At 29.2% G+C, this 18,439-nt stretch overlaps 2 protein-coding genes across 2 annotated transcripts; one reads left to right on the forward strand and one right to left on the reverse strand.

Moving 5' to 3' along the window:
- Positions 1-494: 494 nt before the first annotated feature.
- Positions 495-2,935, forward strand: NAC5 (NAC family transcription factor 5). Its single transcript, NM_001365270.1, has 3 exons — positions 495-768; positions 892-1,166; positions 1,964-2,935. The coding sequence occupies exons 1-3, from the start codon at positions 609-611 to the stop codon at positions 2,402-2,404; spliced, it is 876 nt and encodes a 291-aa protein (NP_001352199.1). The 5' UTR covers positions 495-608; the 3' UTR covers positions 2,405-2,935.
- Positions 2,936-4,628: 1,693 nt separating this feature from the next.
- LOC101510394 (replication factor C subunit 3) lies at positions 4,629-10,561 on the reverse strand. Its single transcript, XM_004502423.4, has 9 exons — positions 10,251-10,561; positions 9,935-10,151; positions 8,969-9,048; positions 8,683-8,842; positions 7,411-7,492; positions 6,626-6,755; positions 6,477-6,540; positions 6,326-6,394; positions 4,629-5,024 (listed from the first exon to the last, which is right to left on the reverse strand). The coding sequence occupies exons 1-9, from the start codon at positions 10,438-10,440 to the stop codon at positions 4,925-4,927; spliced, it is 1,092 nt and encodes a 363-aa protein (XP_004502480.1). The 5' UTR covers positions 10,441-10,561; the 3' UTR covers positions 4,629-4,924.
- Between the last annotated feature and the right edge of the window lie 7,878 nt (positions 10,562-18,439).

Here is an 18,439-nt window from a genome sequence, read left to right on the forward strand (position 1 = left end):
GAGATTAAGTTAAAGGACCACAAATGTAATTTAGCCTTTAATATTTTATGAAAAATAAAACGCGATGTTCATTGTATTTTATATAACATTCTATTTAAATTAAATTTTATATCAAATTTTGCATTTAAAAATATTAATGTTTTCTTGATTATGTGGTGAAGTAAATGGTTAAATTATTTTAAAATGAAGGGAATATTAACCTCTTTTAACAAAACGCATATAATAGTAATGGACTAACTTGCATATTATCTTGTGTGAGAGAGTAAATTGTGTCGCACTCAAATTAGCATCGAGTATACAATTTTTATTTTTTTATTAAAAAAAATTAAAAATTAAAAAACCTTGGGTTTGGCCCTACATCTTTCACGCTTATCAGCACTACCAAAACGCTATCGTTCACGTGTATTCTAGAAACAACTGGGTACTGTAGCACGTGTCACCTCTATTTACGCCTATAAATACACGTCTCTCCCTTATGAGATAAGTTTCAAAAGCCGCCACCGTAGTTCTTTCTAGTATTCTTTGTTCACGGAGAAAGTATCGCTAGTTTAGATTAATTAATTAATTAGAAATTTAGATCTTATAGTATACACTATCACTTAAAAAACATGGCATCAGAGCTTCAATTGCCGCCAGGCTTCAGATTCCATCCAACGGATGAGGAGCTCGTCATGCACTATCTCTGCCGCAAATGCACTTCGCAACCCATCTCTGTTCCCATCATCGCCGAAATTGACCTCTATAAGTACGATCCTTGGGATCTTCCTGGTAATTTTATCTAATCTTTTTCCTTTCCTATTTTTTTTCAGTCATATATAATTTTTAAATTAATTTATTTTTGACTTTATTTTATGAAAATTTCTTCATCTAATAATTATTGTTATTTTATAGGCATGGCTTCTTATGGAGAAAAGGAGTGGTATTTTTTCTCGCCACGAGACAGGAAATATCCGAACGGTTCGAGGCCGAACCGGGCGGCTGGATCCGGATATTGGAAGGCAACCGGGGCGGATAAACCCATAGGTCACCCGAAACCGGTTGGGATTAAGAAAGCGTTGGTGTTTTACGCGGGGAAAGCGCCAAAAGGTGATAAAACAAATTGGATTATGCACGAGTATCGTTTGGCTGACGTGGATCGCTCCATTCGAAGAAAGAACAGCTTAAGGGTATACATACCTAACTTTTGAATTTTTAAATTTAGATCTAGTTTAGCGATATTAGATTAAATTACGATTTTAGCCCTTGGACCAGTTTTGGTCAAAAACAAATGTGGATACAATTAATATTGTTGTCTACCGTATGATTAGTCTGAGTCATATAAATCAGTTGAATCATGATGATTCTATCATGTGAGTTGATAGGAAAATACTTGGATGGAAATGTCGTTTGGACAGATAAACACAAAAATACTCGTTATTTATTTATTTTAAAAATATATATTATATGAGTCATTTTATTAAATTATTTATTTTAAGATTTTAAAAAATTGTATATATAATAATCATTGAGAATAGTAGAAAATAAAATAATTAAAATTGTATTAAGAATTATAAATGATATTATTTGTTTTGTTAAAGGGCTTAAATACATGTGACTGAGAATGCAAGAATTCTTCAACTTGACAATAGCATCAAGGAACCTTCACTAGTTGATCACTAGATATTTTCATGTGGTGGCTGATATTCGGATCCTAAATTTTAACATCACATTAAATCGGACAATGAAATACTTCACGGTTCTAGCTAAATTAACTTATTGAAATAATATTGAAATTCATCTGCCAACCACCATCAATTATTACTTTTCCACTTATAGAATTTATTTATTATTTATTTATTCGTACTTATCTCTCGACCTGCATTTTGTTAGGAAACATATTTAGACTTTTTTATTGTAAAATATTTGGACTACTTATCCTTAAAAAAAAGGAAATGAAATTGATCCAACGGTTCTGATTTTGCAGCTGGATGACTGGGTGCTTTGTCGTATTTACAATAAGAAAGGCACAATCGAGAAACAACCGAACAGCGGTGTTATAAACAGGAAAACAGACCCCTCGGAAATCGAAGACAAGAAGCCAGAGATTCTGACACGTGGAAGCGGTCTTCCGCCACACCCTCCACCGCAAGCGACGGCGGGAATGAGGGATTACATGTATTTCGACACATCAGATTCAATCCCGAAGCTGCACACGGACTCGAGCTGTTCAGAACACGTGGTGTCGCCGGAGTTTGCAAGCGAGGTGCAAAGCGAGCCTAAATGGAACGAATGGGAAAAGCACCTTGAATTTCCTTATAATTACGTGGATACCACTCTGAACAGTGGTTTCGGGTCCCAATTCCAGAGCAATAATCAGATGTCCCCGTTGCAGGATATGTTCATGTACTTGCCAAAAACCTTTTGAGCATTTGAAAGATGAAACTGAAAAACATGTGACACCCAATCAATCGCTGTAACGCATCGCACGGTAGCACGAGACGAGAGTCCATGAGTGTGCTTGTGCCAATGCGTACAATATTATTTGATTAAATTTCCTAAGCATGAGTCGATAGAAATTTGAGAAGGGAACATTTAAAAAAATGCATGTGTTGGGCCTACTATTATCAAGTGTTTATGGTACCACCCTATTGAACCGTTTTACCCATCTCTAGGATTAGCATGTGCATAGTTATTGTAGGATTTAGATAGATAAGGTACAAAACATGTTTCATGTGATCATAGAATAGAATATCATTTACGACAACCTAAATTAATACACAGTCACTTTGTGCTTCTATTCTATATATTCAGCATTAGTATAGTAGGACTGCCCCACCTTATTTAGTATTAGTAGGATGCATGTTTTTCTGGTTGCTTATTCCGACACCTATTATGTGTACTTGTCAATTTTTCATATTCTGTTTTGATAACAATAAAATACAATGCAGTTAATAGTCTAACATGATATTAAAGGGAAGATAGTCAAATGGTTAAAAAGGAAGTATTAACAAGTCTTTTTAAGTATTTAAAAAGAAATCAGATTTTTCATTCCTTTTTAATTCTTAACATAGTATGACCCATAGTTAAATTAAGTTTGCTGACGTAGTTGAATTATTTCTGTGTACGGAAGAATTATTGTATAGTTTTATAATTCAAGTAGTTAAATTTTAAAAATAGTAACATCATCTTCGATTTTTTTTTTTTCTTAGAACTTTTGATCAAATTTTCGGCTATCTATAAATTCTTCTAACTTTTATATACTATTATAGATGGAATATCAGGTTAATTATGTGATGTTTTTACGGTTTATTTTTTTATTAAAAAATTCTACATATTAATGTTTCTTGAAATTTCAGATGTTGTTAATATGTTTCTGCTTAATGAGCTCTGTGTTTTTGACATGTTGCCGCCAGAATTAGGCATCTTAAGTCTTGACCAATATATATAAGAATTTTCCAATATTTTTATGTATTCCATTCAAATGTTGTTAGTATGTTTCTCCTTAATCGGCTCCTTGTTTTTTGACATTTTGCCGTTAGGATAAGGCATCTTGTGTTTTGGAAGAATAAACAAATAAGTAAATTCGAATAATAAATCAAAATACAATAAAATAAAATGACTTAAAATTTTGAAATCGAAAAAAAATTATGACCTTGTCTAATAAAATCGAAAAAAATTGTGTTCTTGTCCAATAAAATCAGATAATAATATAGTATAAAAATTGTTACAATATATAAATTTATTTTAAATTTGTCATTATTTTTAGTAAATATATTATCTAAAATAAATATTTGAATTATATTTTACAACACATTAATATAAGAGTATAAAAAAATAAATTGAATATAACTTTAAAGTGTTTTAGACTTATCTGAATTGTAATAAAAAGTAAAAAGTAAAAAATTAATATGCTTTGACCTGTCTTTTACAATTTCAAACAATATATAAAACTATTTCAATTTTTTTTAATTTCAATCAAAAGTCTACATCTTGATCATTACTATTTTTCTTGGCGATGAAAAACAATAGTATAAAACACGTTTTGGATGCATTTCAAATGTTGTCTTGGACAGAAAGTGCAGAAACATGTGGTATGAAAAAACACTAAATACTACTATAAAAAACAGTAACTAAACACAAGAAATCATGTATAATTTTTTAATTGATTTGATTATTTAAACCTACTACTTTAATGTATAGTTAGTTTTCGTAACTTTTCTAACTTAAAATTCTATCATACTATATAGCATGCTGTTTATTTTTTTACACGTAAATTCATTAATACGAACGTTTTTGAACATGATCATTGTATTTTTTAAGACAACTTTGAACTGGTTCAAAATAGGTGTTCAAATTTTAACGGGAGTAAGAAAATTCTCCAGATTAAATAACACCAAAGATTGGAAAGTTGATCCGATTAAACTTTAGATATTAATATAGAATTAGAACAAAAAATACTGCTTTTTGGGTTTCGTCTCTTTGGTAGCCGGATGTCTTACACTTGGTTTTGTTAGTTAGAAAGGAAGATGGGAATCTATATACCGATAATTTTATTTTCCCAAAAAAAGTTATTGATTGAAAACAGTCGACTGAACTAATTTAATCTCATAACCCATATCATCTATTGGCTTGGGTGTAGAGTTAATGAGTAAAGTGAAAAAGTTGAAGGTTCTATCCCAACTAGTCATTAGCAACATTTTGTTAAATTGGTACATTTAGTCCCATCAGACTTTGTTGAATTTCATAAAGTTTAATTATAACTTCAAAAGAAAAACAAAACATACACTATCAGGGAAGTCGCCAGTGTCAACGAACATACACCAGTATAGCACTATCCGGGTGTCACTTACGATGTACAAGGGAAATATTTTGATGCAGAGGAATTTGGAATATATCTAACTACTTTTAAGAATATAACACCCATCGCATCATATTCGGGTGAAGGTTATACAGCAGCTGCAACCAGTGCAGATCTAGCTCGTGTGAACGAAGCAATAACTGATCCAAGCTGAAGCTTATCATTGCACCCAAAACTTAATCTGTACCTGCAAGAGATGAAATTTCACTCCCATTATCACATGTCCTCACGTGTATTTTTAAAAACCAAAAAGAAAAGATACCATGTTTATCATTAAATTTTCATATTCACACATTTATGATGCAAGATCATGTGATGATGTCTGGTATACATAATACCAAAAATATAAGATAAGTGATTTGCATGCAGTAAAACTATGAGTAGTCTTCTTACTCTACAAATTTAATCATAATACTGCATGACAATTTAAAACTATGACTAGCTCTTCTTACTCTGCAAATTTAAGACATGCATATATATAGTCTCTGCGGAGTACAGCTACATATCATTCACCAGTAAAAGAATCTGATATCCAGTTGCATGAAACATGGACAAGAAAACAAAGGAAACTTTATTTTATCTTCTATCACTATTTGTTAGGAACCCAAGAATTGGATTCCAAGGATTCCGAGGAAGAACACAAATATTTAGAAAAAAGAAAAGAAATAATATGAGAAAATCTCTCCAAGAAAATGATACACGAGCAGGATACGCTCATACAATGGTTTACACCACTCAATTTCTAAAGTTGTTAAAAGATACTTCCATAAGGGATGGAACAGTTATTTATAGCTTCCATGTACACTTGGGATAAGAGAGGGAAAGGATCACTAACTAACTCTACTAACAAACATAATAGTCTAACTACTTATAACAACCTCAACCAATTAACTACTTCTACTAACTAATTCTCCTCTATCTATGTCCTAACACTATCAAGATAAGCTTAGCCAAATTTTTATTTTGTTTTCATAACTGCTTGTTCAAGAAGAAAATAGGCTATGCCTAAATAAGCTCAATTTTTTTTTTGCGATGTGAATGTCAGCCTTAGCCTGATTTCTTACCTAAGGCAGGGTTTTATGTGCTTGCCAGCCTATTCATTTTGCAAATGTATAAAAAGAAGCTTGACCGGACCTAAAAGCTTATTTAAAGGCCTTTGATAGGTACAGGCCTGAGGAGCCTGTGTTCTTTTCATAGCCTAATAAGAGTTTATTAGTTAAGTAATTAGAAATTTAGAACATAAGACATGTTGCTACAAATAAGAGAGGAGTCTTAGAGAGTGATTTATCTTGTTAATTGAGCAAATTAGGGCATTTTGGCATTGGGAGGTAGGCAGACCCTGAAAGTGTTGCCATTATCATTATTTGTAATCAACAGGGATTCCTCCCCACTCCCAGCAAAAAGATAACAATCTCTATCAGCCTTAGAAATAACTATACTTCAAACAGAAGGCAAATAGCAAGTAAGATTGTAGGTAGCAATACATACTCTATGTCGGCCAAATCATTCACCAACTGCACTCGAACAGCTGCAGGCATCTTAATCTTAAAAACAAACCTGCAACAACAATACAGTATAAATACGAATAATAAAATGAATTGCCAGAAAGTTGGACATTAGTATTATATATAATACTTACATTGTCACTTCTCTTACAATATCAATCAGGGCCAGTCCTTTCCTTGTCTTAATATCATGTATTCCTATTTAAAATTTATGCAAATAAAATCATAAAATGCTTATAAATATTAAATCCATTTCTAAAAGGTTAAAGACAATCCTGAATACTTTTATAGCTATCTGAATATTGTTCATTTAGAAGCCAATAAGATATTTGCTCAATGTCTTTGGGCAATGGATTTCCAGTGCATAGGTAAACGGCTTCTTCTGTTATCTGCTGAGAGGCCATGTGTGTTGACTGCACAAATATCAAAGCAACAAAATATGTCATCTAGGATCCACTGAAAAAAAAACAATAATTACAGATATAGTAATTCACAATACTTATTCCATAAGTACAATTTATAAATTGGCAGTTGTCCTGGAAACTTGCATAATATAGAATCATGCATGCCAAAATCAAACTTCAAGAAAGAATACTCACGCATTTGGAACCAGCTAAAATAATAAGAACAATAAATGGAAAACTACCCAAGAAAGATGGCTTAACTGGCATCAAAATAAACATAAATTTACATGGCATATAAATATAGATCACCATAAATGAGCATATTTAAAATAAATAAATAAACAAAATGGATCATTTGAGCATTTATCCAGGATATATAATTTAATAGTAATGCATGTCGCTAATTATTGAAGTTGATACCTCAAAATAATCTTTAGTAAAACTACTTTTTATTTCAGTCAAGATACTCAACGTGTGTCAATGTAAGTGACAAGGGTCCAGATACTAAAACTGTAGAACTACTACTCATTCCCACAAAATAATTTGATTCTGCAACACAAATACAACTACTCCCTTGTATGAAGATATTACAAAAAAATAAAAGAACAAGCTGTACTAGCTTTGTAGTTTGTATATAAGAAAACTTAAGGCTTCAAAGAACTACCTGAAGAATATTCAACGCCTTTCTCATATCCCCATTGCTAAGCCGAACAAGAGCAGACAATCCACTGTCTTGAACATCAAGCCTAGTCAAACTCCAAAATGTTAGTAATCAACATATTGCAAGTTACTGAGACCAAAAGAATAACAATGCTTTGACTGTTATAAAAATGTAGTGGAGTAGTTATCTAGTAGCAGCAGCAAAGAAGTGATACATTTCAATGGAACCAGATCAGCAGGTATTACCATGATAATGATTAAATTTGACATTAAAAGACAGACTATGTGATTCACATGGTAAGTTTTATTGGCCGTAACACACTATCACTAAATGATTCCTCACGAAATATTTTAAAACATTAACAATACTCCTCTTAGTAATTCATAACTCGAAGTAAAACATGTTTTAGTATTAAGAATTCAATCAGATTACCCAAAAGGAATAAATATGATTCATGATCTGGAAGGAACGCCTGCAGTTGAAACGCACAGGCAGTTACAGAGAGATAGACACGCAAGTTGGGTCTTACAACTTTTAAAAATAAAGGACCTGTGTGTCATCCTTGCCTCTCTCTGACTGCACTTGCAGTTCCACAGTAGGGGACCCTGATCCTATGATTCAAGTATCAGTATAACAAGAGCATATGAAAACCCTTTTCATGGAGTATTTATGTTCATATTACATGTGAATGAACATAAAAATCAGTTTACATTCTAAAATACAAAACGAAAATTCAACAATATAGTGTTTTTTCTGCTATATATATTCATATCTATTTAAAAAAATTGGCTCTATCTAGTATAACTACAATCATATAAGGACACTTAATATTAATTTTCTAAGATGAACTGAAAGCAAAAAGGATATATATGCTAAGATGATGGAGTTAGAAGAAAGACAGGATGAGTTTGATAAGCTGATTAATTACTTTCTTTTTCTGATTTACTTTGCTCTCTTACATACTATTTGATTCCTTTACTTTGCTATCTTGCAAGGGCCTCTTAATTAGTTGCATTTAAACAAGTTAATGTCAGAAAAGTCCAATCTGAGCTTGTGGAAGATAAACATTTGATAGGCGTTAAAACATGAACATAACTAATTCATACTCTTGATATAAGCAATGAAAGCTTCATTCTTCCCATTATCGCAAAAATGGCACTCGATATGCACATCCCCCATTAAGAGAATAGAATAATAAAAAATTATCGCCCAGCAAAAGACATCTTCTGACTGAATCTAACACAGGCAGACTTTATAACAGAGAAGGAAACATACCCTTCAGCCTTAATAACATGTTTCAGCCTTTCAGTGACATGGACAGCATCAAGAGGGGCAAACCGAAAACGAGTGCATCTTGATTGCAGTGCTTGGATAATCTTGTTTACATGATTACAGATAAGTGCAAATCTAGTGCTCTTTGTATATTTCTCAATAACTGTACCAAAAGAAGATGAAGGGTATTATAGCTCAAAAAAATGGATTGAAGCTATATATATACATAAACAAGATTGAATCAAAGCTATATACATAAATTACATGGTGTATAAATTTTGGTGCACACCTCTACGTAATGCAAATTGGGCATCCTTAGTCATGGCATCTGCTTCATCTAACAAGATCAGTTTTACAGAGGGCTTGACGCTGAACAAAAAACCTTTGAATAGTTAGATAAGTAAATGTTGCAATTCGATTACACTTGAAAATACAACAGAAACCCCAAATTTTGGTTACACTTTTATCCATGTAGCTTCCCAATAAAATAAAAAAGCAAGCGGAACACACAAATAACAATGCCTTAAATAAAAACCATTGTCATTCATGACTAAAATTTGACATGGACAAGAGGAAATATTTGAATATGCTTGTATTGTCTTTAAAATTTTACTTTTAAGTGTTGATATCAACTTAAGGGGGATAAATAGTTTACAATATAAATGCCAGTTATCCAGGATTTGGAAAGGAGATAAATATAGAACCTCCAAGTGGACCAATGGACTGATACAGGAAATTGGAACTCACTACATTATTTACTGCTGAACCCTAAAAATTCAGTGAGGCTATGTTTGGGGGGAGGAAGTGACTTATTTTTCTTAATTTGATTAAAGAAGCTATAAAATGTTTCTAAAAACAAATCAAGTGTGAAAAACAAATTAATCCATTTATCAAGTTTTTCTTTCAAAAAATTTAAAATCTCAAATATATACCAAAATATAGAATTAGTCCTTCAAAGCCCTCCCTTATAACTCTCCAAGACACAACTCCCAAAAATACCCTAAAGATAAACAGGGAAGGTAAGGAGAAGTAGAGAACTATACTAATTGCCTCCTTATTCAATACAAAGTTGTAAAGCTTTCACGTTAAATTGAATATTGATGCACATTACACACTACGGCTAACAAAACCACCACATAACAACAAAGCAACTCAAAGAATATCAGATTGACATCCACAAAAGCAATTCAACGATACAAAGCACTGTGTATTGCAGTCGCACAAAAAAACAAATAAATTAGGCAGAGAAGACAACCCAAATGATAAGCTTTGAGTGCTAGCAAAATCTTGAATCTGTTGTCTAACAACATCAATTCCTCTATCATCTGAAGCATTGAGTTCCAAAATCATATTGTGGTATTGAGCGCCGTAAAGTTTGCGTGCGACGGCGAGAATAGTTGATGTTTTTCCCGTTCCAGGAGGACCGTACAACAGAAGATGGGGTAATCTGTTCTCAGTGGTTAATCTATCAACTACACAAACAGAAATGAACAAACAATTAATAACGCGCCAATGAGGAAGAAGAGGAACGATAAACCCTAGAAGAGAGAGAGAGAGAGAGAGAGAGTTACTGGTGTCGACAATGTCACGGTGAGCAGCGACGTCATCGAGGGACTGAGGACGGTACTTTTCGACCCAGAGAGTGGACTTGCCGCCGATTGAAGGGTTGGGTGCTGAAATGACAGTTTTGCCCTTATCGGGATTGGACGAAAACGAGTTCGTTTGGTCGATGTCCATGGGATAGGTACCCTCCTCCGCCATGGTTATGCCCTAAATAAGTAGTATAGCTTTGTTTCTGGTTATGCTTTGTTCTTTGTCTCTCTCACTTGCGTACTTAATTCCTTTCCTTTCTCTTTTATTTTTTAAGAAATAAGAATATGTAATCACTATATACTCGAACTTGCTTTTCAGTTTCCCGCTCAAAATAATATTCTATTGGGTTGTGTAATCACTATATACAATCATTCTATATTCGTTCACATAAAATAACATTTTTCATAAACATAAAAATACAACGAGTAAGTACATTCTCAGACTCATGATAAGTTAGGCTGTGTTCGTTGCGCGATTCAAACGTCATTCTTGATATTAGATATAAATATAAAATTGTAGTACACTTATTTAATAACATTGTATCGTATAAATATTTTTTAAAATAAACGGTTGGATCGAAAGTTAATATTATATAGATTATATCTATAAATTTTTATATTAATCTATAATTGTGCTATATGTCATCAATATTATCTCAATATTAATAATGTAATTGTATATGTTAATTTTAATGGATTTTTGTGACATAGTAAACGATTATAAATTGAATTTGGTTCATCTAATGTCAAAAATTTGTAAAGTGAGTGCATCAATTATTGATATTATTATAACTATCAAATATTGATCTCCACTATATTATTGAATGAGTGTAATTATTTAGAGGTAATTTGATGCCTCATATATATATATATTATTGAATAATTTTAGGAAAAATATGTACATGATTAATGGAAACTAATTTTATAAGATCATCATATTATAGATTATGTGATAGTTTTTTTAAATAAAACTATTATAATATATTGGATCTTGAATTCGTGCGATGCCCAGAAACAGAAACATATACTATACGAGAATTAATAATTTTCAGTATTTTAAAAATTGTAACACCAAATTTCAAAGCTTCTAATTTATATAAAAAGAAGTTTAAAAAAAAAACTATATTTATTAACTTCTAAAATATCGATCAATAATAATTTATAAGCAGTTTTGAATTTTTTTTGAATGTTTTTATGTGAGTTGAAACTTAATTGCACACATATTACATAGGTAAATCTTGATTGTTTAATGTGTTTTTATGTGTGTCAATAGTTTAATCTTTCAATTTTTGAAGAAAAAGATATAGTAATTAAGAATCTGATCAGAATCAGAGAAGTAAACGAAACCTGGTCAAAATTTAAAACACATAAATTTAAATTATTGTTTTCCCTATCGATTCGTCGAAATCAAAATTAATTACTTCTTCTTCTACTTATTTAAATTTTAACTAAAATGTATAAGATCAATAATATTTTTTTTATTGGTTCGTCTTATTTAAATTAATTACTTCACTCGTGATGATTTTATTGGTTTTATTTTTTGAATTTTTAATAAAGAAATATTTTGAAACTTTCACAAATCTAAGTATAGTTTTAAACTTTTAGTTATGAGTTGAGTTTTAGTCAAAATAGTCTCTTTATCTACACTCACTGTAAATTTTCGAAATATAAACCAACTGATACATGAAAAAGAAAAATTCTAAAAAAGAAAATGCTAATGTTGACACAAATTTTGCAAATGTAGTGAAAGCAACCATAAAGTAGCTACTGGATAAACTATTTTTGGCAATATTTATGGTTTCCATGAACTATGAATCTCATTATCTGTGTTGAAATTTACAATATTAAAAATATAAAATTTTAATTAAAAAAAAGTCTCTTTTAAAAATCTCTAAATACAATCAATTTATAAATTATCTATTTAGTAATAATAAAGAGTGATAATAATCTATACAATATAATAAAGCAAACATGATACTTTGAGAAGTTCGATACGTGTCACTTAAATAGAAATATGAAATTTCTATTAATAATAGAAACTAGTGTGTAACTTGTGCGTCACATGCATACAAATTACTATTTTTAATAAATATATTATTATATTAATTTATATAATATAACAATTTGAATTAGCATTGACATTCAAAACATAATTTTATTGGCATTGACATTAAAGATATAATTTGAATATTATCATCAATTCAATTCCATACAAAAAAAAAAAAAACTTACAATAAACAAATATAAACCGTAAAAAGAATGTGGTCTACATGTTTACGGATTATTGAAAATTTATTAGTACACAATATTTTTTGTGTCGGCACATGGTTTTCTTTCTTCGTCTAAAATAACAATATTAAATCATTCCATACACTTTACTCATGAAATAGCCAAATAGCCATTGACCATAAGTAAATACATGTCGCTTTAAATACAAACCAACTTAAGAAATAGATTGACATTGACTGTTATTTATGGTTATTGCAAAACATAACGACAATGGAAATTGTCTTCTATGGAATTTAAATGGGAAAGCTGAATCATATGGAACCAAATTCATCATTGGTATATAAATCTTATCGCCGATGTTTTTTCTCGTGAACACAATTGCTCCAATAATATTTGTACACAGTTCATTTATGAGCAATCTTGTTCCATTACATAGTCCATTAGCTTGATCAATATTCCTCAAAAGCATGACTGGAATACCAATCTTTAATCTTAATCGGTGATTTGAGATTCCTGAACATTTAATGTCATTAAAAAATTCAGGTGCGAACCAATCTCCATGCACAACACAATTTTCATCAGAAAATGACAGTTGAGTATGAACTAATATATTCATTTTCCTCACCTGAAATTAATGATAAAACATCATCATTAACGATATATACAGTATCATGAGTCGAAGCAAGTATTGTCCTCTCTTCATAGTATTTCAAATTGTTCATCTTATGTAAAAGCAGTGGATATGTCAATTCATAGTATAAAGTTAGTATTTCAATAAAAATAATAAAATAAAATAAAATTGAATAAGTTAGTTGGTAGTACTTCTAGTTTACTTTTAACCTTACTTTAGCTTGAAAGAAAGAATTCCATGGTTGAATAAAATCTTAGTACAATTCATTACATTTTGTAGTTGGCTTTTACCATTAAACATCTTCACTTTTAGAAATTGAGCATGTACAACAATATTTTGATTATAACCGGATTGCAAATATGCATTCAGTCAATCAACATATGATCCGAACAGTGCACATTCAATCTTTATTCTACATAAAGAAAATAAAATTAGTTAATGATTAATAGAGAAATTTATTAAATAATGAGAAAAAAAAATTATATAGTATAAAAAGATTCACACATCTGACTATAACTCAATAACTTTAAATTTTGTACTAACATCGTTCATAAAATAATAGTGATTAAACTGTGAATATGTAAAATAAAATAAAAATGACATATTGTGATATGGATTTGAGTGTTTCCATATGATTTGAAGGATCTATCCAAGTGATAATTTCAAATAAAGTACCAAATAAGAATGGAGAACACGAAAGAAGAAAATATGAAGAAGTAATGAAATGATAGAAATCGCCACACTCCACAACAAGGAATGATAAGATCAAGGTAGAATCGCCACAAGAGTAGGAGACTCTTGATAAGATCCAAATTTGGTTCAAAGAAGAACCCTAGAAAGCATCTCTCTAATCTCGCACTAAGTGTTTCTTTTTCTTTCAAAAATAAGTCCCCTATGTCTTACAATAAAAAGACATATATAGCCTAACACAAAATAACATGGTGCCTAAACTACCAAATATTTAGGCACACACAAGTCAACATAATTTCTAATTATAAGGTATGATTATTACATCCCAAAATTAAAATTAAGTCTTAAGATATTTCTATGACCATAAGATTAATATAATGTGGATTAATCTTTTCATATGTCTTAAGACTAAGGAAATTAACAATTTGTTTCTCTAATTGTTCTTTTAGCTTCCTAGTCTTCCCTCTAGTTAATGGTCCCGCTCCTAGTTCTCGAAGCTCATTAACCTTCATGTAGGGTTGGTCCACATCATATTGAAATAAATTTACCAATCAAGTAATTCATGTCAACATTTTGAATTTCTGAGAATGAAATGAATGAATACAGAGAGACCGTGACCAAACTGATTTCTAATTCTCGAACCATTACACCATTTTTTGCAAATATGCATTCAGTTCATCAATACAGGATCCAAACAATGCACATTCAATCCTTATCCTACATAAAAAAAATAAAATTAGTTAATAATTAATAGAGAAAATTATTAAATATTAAAAAAAATTATAGAGTATAAAAAGTCTCACATATCTGACTCTAACTCAATAACTTTAAATTTTGTACAAACACCATTTCTAAAATAATAATGATTAAACTATGAATAACTAAAATAAAATAGAATGACAGATCAAAATAAATTTAACGATAAAGTAATTTATGCCAACATTTCGAATTTATGGGAATAAAATGAATGAGTATGGAGAGGCCGTGACCAAACTGGTTTCTAATTCTCGAATCATTGTACTCCAGAGTTAGATGCAACAACGAAAGTTGTACACATCTCTCTCACGAATATTAGCCTCAAATCGAGAAATAAGAATTTTTCGCACTATTGTTTGAATTTAATCACTCTAAAAATATAAAATAGAAATTTGTTAAATTAATAACATAACAAATAAGTTTGTGTACAATTTAAAACTTTGAATCTAAAAAAGAAAAAATTAAACCTTGTCATCCATCAATATCATCTTCATCGCATAAATTTTATGTTCCATCAATACCATTTTCATCGCATAAAATTTATTTTCGACATTCAGATCAGACAGAAACCACAGTCGCACAATTCTGACAACCAAATTTCATGACTTATTTTTTTGGAGAAATTGAAGCAACAAAATCTGGTTTTTTTTTGCAGACATCGAAGAAAGATAAAGAATTGTGTATAGATGAGATCATATGAATGATATTTATAAGGGATGCGCCGAAAATGGGATATTATTGAGGACAACAGAGGAAGCTTAATTAAGAAGAAAAGTGGCACTCAAATAATTCGTAAAATAAAATAAATTTTTTAATTAAATTAATTTGAAGCGGTGGTGGTCGATAAAGTAGTGTTTAAAACATGATTACTTTCAAAAAAACTGCTAGTGTGTAATTGATTGTATTTTATTTTTATTTCATTCTTCTTATTTTTTTAAGTACACTAAATTCTCAAGCATCAAATCGTGAAATGGAAGTTTAATTTCTTTCTTAAAAAAAAACTGCATAGTGAGGTGGTTATTTCTATTAACCATTACTTTCAAAAAACGGTCATGTAATGTTGTAATCGATTATATTTTATTTTTAATTCATTTTTTTAACTGACCACTAAATTCTACATCATGTCAAATCATGTGATGTAATGAAAGTTTTAATTTTTTTTCTTAAAAAAAAAAACTGCACAATGAGGTGGTTATCTATACAATATAATAAATATTTTGGCAAGACGTATTAGTTAAATAGTTAAATAGAGTGTTGGATATATATAAACTTTCTATTAATAGAAATAACCACTTGCATACTTTTTTGAAAGAAAAAAAATAAAACTTTCATTATATTACCATTTGACATGATAGAATTCATTGAGAATTTAGTGGCCAATTAAAAAATAAGAATAATAAATTAAAAATAATATACAATCAATTATACCCCGACAATTCATTTTTTGAAGTAATGGCTAATAGAATAACCATCTCATTATTCACATTTCTTTAAAAGAAAAAAATAAAACTTCAATTACATCACAATTTGACATATCAGTTGAAAATTTAGTGGCAAATTAAAAAACAAGGAAAATGAATGCAACAACCGCTTCAAATTAATTTAATTAAAACATCTATACAATATAATAAAATAAACATAATACTTTGACGAGTTTGACACATGTTAGGTAAATAAAGTGTTAGGCAAATATAAAGTTTCTATTAATACAAATAACCATCATTGTGCAAAAAAATTTAAAAGAAAAAATAAAACTCTCATTACATCACGATTTGATAGGATGCTTATGATGGGTTCGTTGAGAATTTAGTGGCCAATTAAAAATCTATACAATATAATAACGTAAACATGATATTTTGACAAGTTTGACACGTGTCAGTTAAATAGAGTGTTGGACAAATATAAACTTTCTATTAATAGAAACTAGCGTGTAACATGTGCATAGCACGGAAATAACTTACGATTTTAATAAATAAATGGTTATATTAATTTATGTATATAAATTCTCATAAATGTTATTGACATTGACAATAAACATATAAGTTGACTTAAAAATAAACAATTTACAAAAAAAAAAATCTAATAGCAAACTAAATTAAAAAGTCCTTTTTATATAAATTAAGTAAATTAGTAAATGTAAAGATTAGTAAGTAACTTAATAATTAATTTTTTGTTTTTATTATTCAACGTAGTATGTTACTTATATGAAATAGATGACATTTAAGAATTCATATAAATTTTAATGTATCAAGTGGCAAAATATCTTTCATTCCAGTACTACTCATTATAAAATACTAAAGAAAAATAATCTTCCCATTGAAAAAAAAAATGACAATACACATAATAAAAATTATGATTATCTTTTATATCTTTTACGTTTGAATTTGCATGTTAGTCTTCATGAATCCTTTGAATTTGCATGATATTTAATAATAAATTTAGAGGATAAATGTATAGTATATTAATAAAATTAAAATGTAACCACTGAAAAAAACAGTGTTTGAAAAATCATTACAGTTTTACTGAAGTATCACATCGTCAAATCGTGATATAATGGATTTGCTAAAGTAGCGTTTGACTTTATAACAAAAAATTGTCGAATTGAATTGTATTTTTTTTTAATTCCTGTAAATTATTATTTTTCTCATTAATATTATAATATTATTGTTTTTCTAATTAATATTCTTATGTATTCACAGGTAAAAGCTTGTGTTTGTGTTAATTGTATATTCAATATAACTATGTGTCAACATTATTTAGTAGAGAACTTAGAATCAAAATTATTAGAATTGACAACAACTGTTTAATAGAGAATTTAGAATCGGAGTTAGTACTACAAATATTGGACATACAATTTTTTAGACAAAATTTAGAAACATAAAACAATAAACAAAATATATAGCAAAATGGAGACACAACATTTTTAATTAAACATTTTGAATTGATGTGACATATTAAAATAAATTTTCCGAATTTGAATGAGTGTTCGATTGTTCCATATGCTCCGAGTTAGACGCAGCACCGAGAAAACAAAATTGTACTTACTCATCTTTACATTTACTAATTTACTTAATTTATATATGTCCATGTACATCATTTTAAAAATTCTTATTTCATCTAATTTAATTTTCAATAATCATTGTTTTTATTTTTTTAAAATTAAAAATATTGTTTTATAATAAGTTTTTTGGAAAGAAAAAACATTATTTGGAGAATTAAAAAATAAGGCATCATTTTTAAGATTAAAGAGCGAATCATGCTTTTGATTAATGACATTGACAATGTAAAAAATGATTTTTTAATTTAGTTTACTATTAGATTTTTTTTTTGTTTTTTTTTTTTTGTAAATTGTTTATTTTTAAGTCAAATTATATATTTTTTGTCAATAAAATTTATAAGAATTGATATATATAAATTATTATAACAATTTATTTATTAAGATCGTAAGTTATTTATGTGCGACGCATGGGTTACACGCTAGTTTATGTTAAAAGAAACTTCATATTTGTCTAACACTCTATTTAGGTGATAAGTCAAACTTAGGTGATAAGTCAAACTTGTCAAAAAATCATGTTTGTTTTATTATATTGCATAAATAACCACTTCATTGTGTAGATTTAAAAAAAAAATAAAAAAATAAAACTTCCATTACATCACAATGCATCACAAGTTGACATATACGTCAGTTGATAATTTAGTGGTCAATTAAAAAATAAGAAGAATGAATTAAAAATAAAATACATGACTTGACAAGAATTTCAAATTAAAAATAAATTTGTGTTCCATGTTTTTAGGGTGATAAAATTCAAGCAACTGTGAACATCTCTTATTTCTCGAGTTAAAACTAATATTCGTGAGGGAG

The sequence above is a fragment of the Cicer arietinum genome, chromosome 5 (genome assembly GCF_000331145.2).
Source record: "Cicer arietinum cultivar CDC Frontier isolate Library 1 chromosome 5, Cicar.CDCFrontier_v2.0, whole genome shotgun sequence".
In the NCBI taxonomy this organism is placed as follows: Eukaryota; Viridiplantae; Streptophyta; class Magnoliopsida; order Fabales; family Fabaceae; genus Cicer; species Cicer arietinum.

Coding starts and splice junctions, on each gene's coding strand:
- NAC5 (NM_001365270.1), top strand. CDS start 609: ATGGCATCAGAGCTTCAATTGCCGCCAGGCTTCAGATTCCATCCAACG. Junction 769..891: donor CGATCCTTGGGATCTTCCTG/GTAATTTTATCT, acceptor GTTATTTTATAG/GCATGGCTTCTTATGGAGAA. Junction 1,167..1,963: donor GAAGAAAGAACAGCTTAAGG/GTATACATACCT, acceptor CTGATTTTGCAG/CTGGATGACTGGGTGCTTTG.
- LOC101510394 (XM_004502423.4), bottom strand. CDS start 10,440: ATGGCGGAGGAGGGTACCTATCCCATGGACATCGACCAAACGAACTCG. Junction 10,152..10,250: donor CCGTGACATTGTCGACACCA/GTAACTCTCTCT, acceptor CTGTTTGTGTAG/TTGATAGATTAACCACTGAG. Junction 8,843..8,968: donor CCAATTTGCATTACGTAGAG/GTGTGCACCAAA, acceptor CTTTTGGTACAG/TTATTGAGAAATATACAAAG.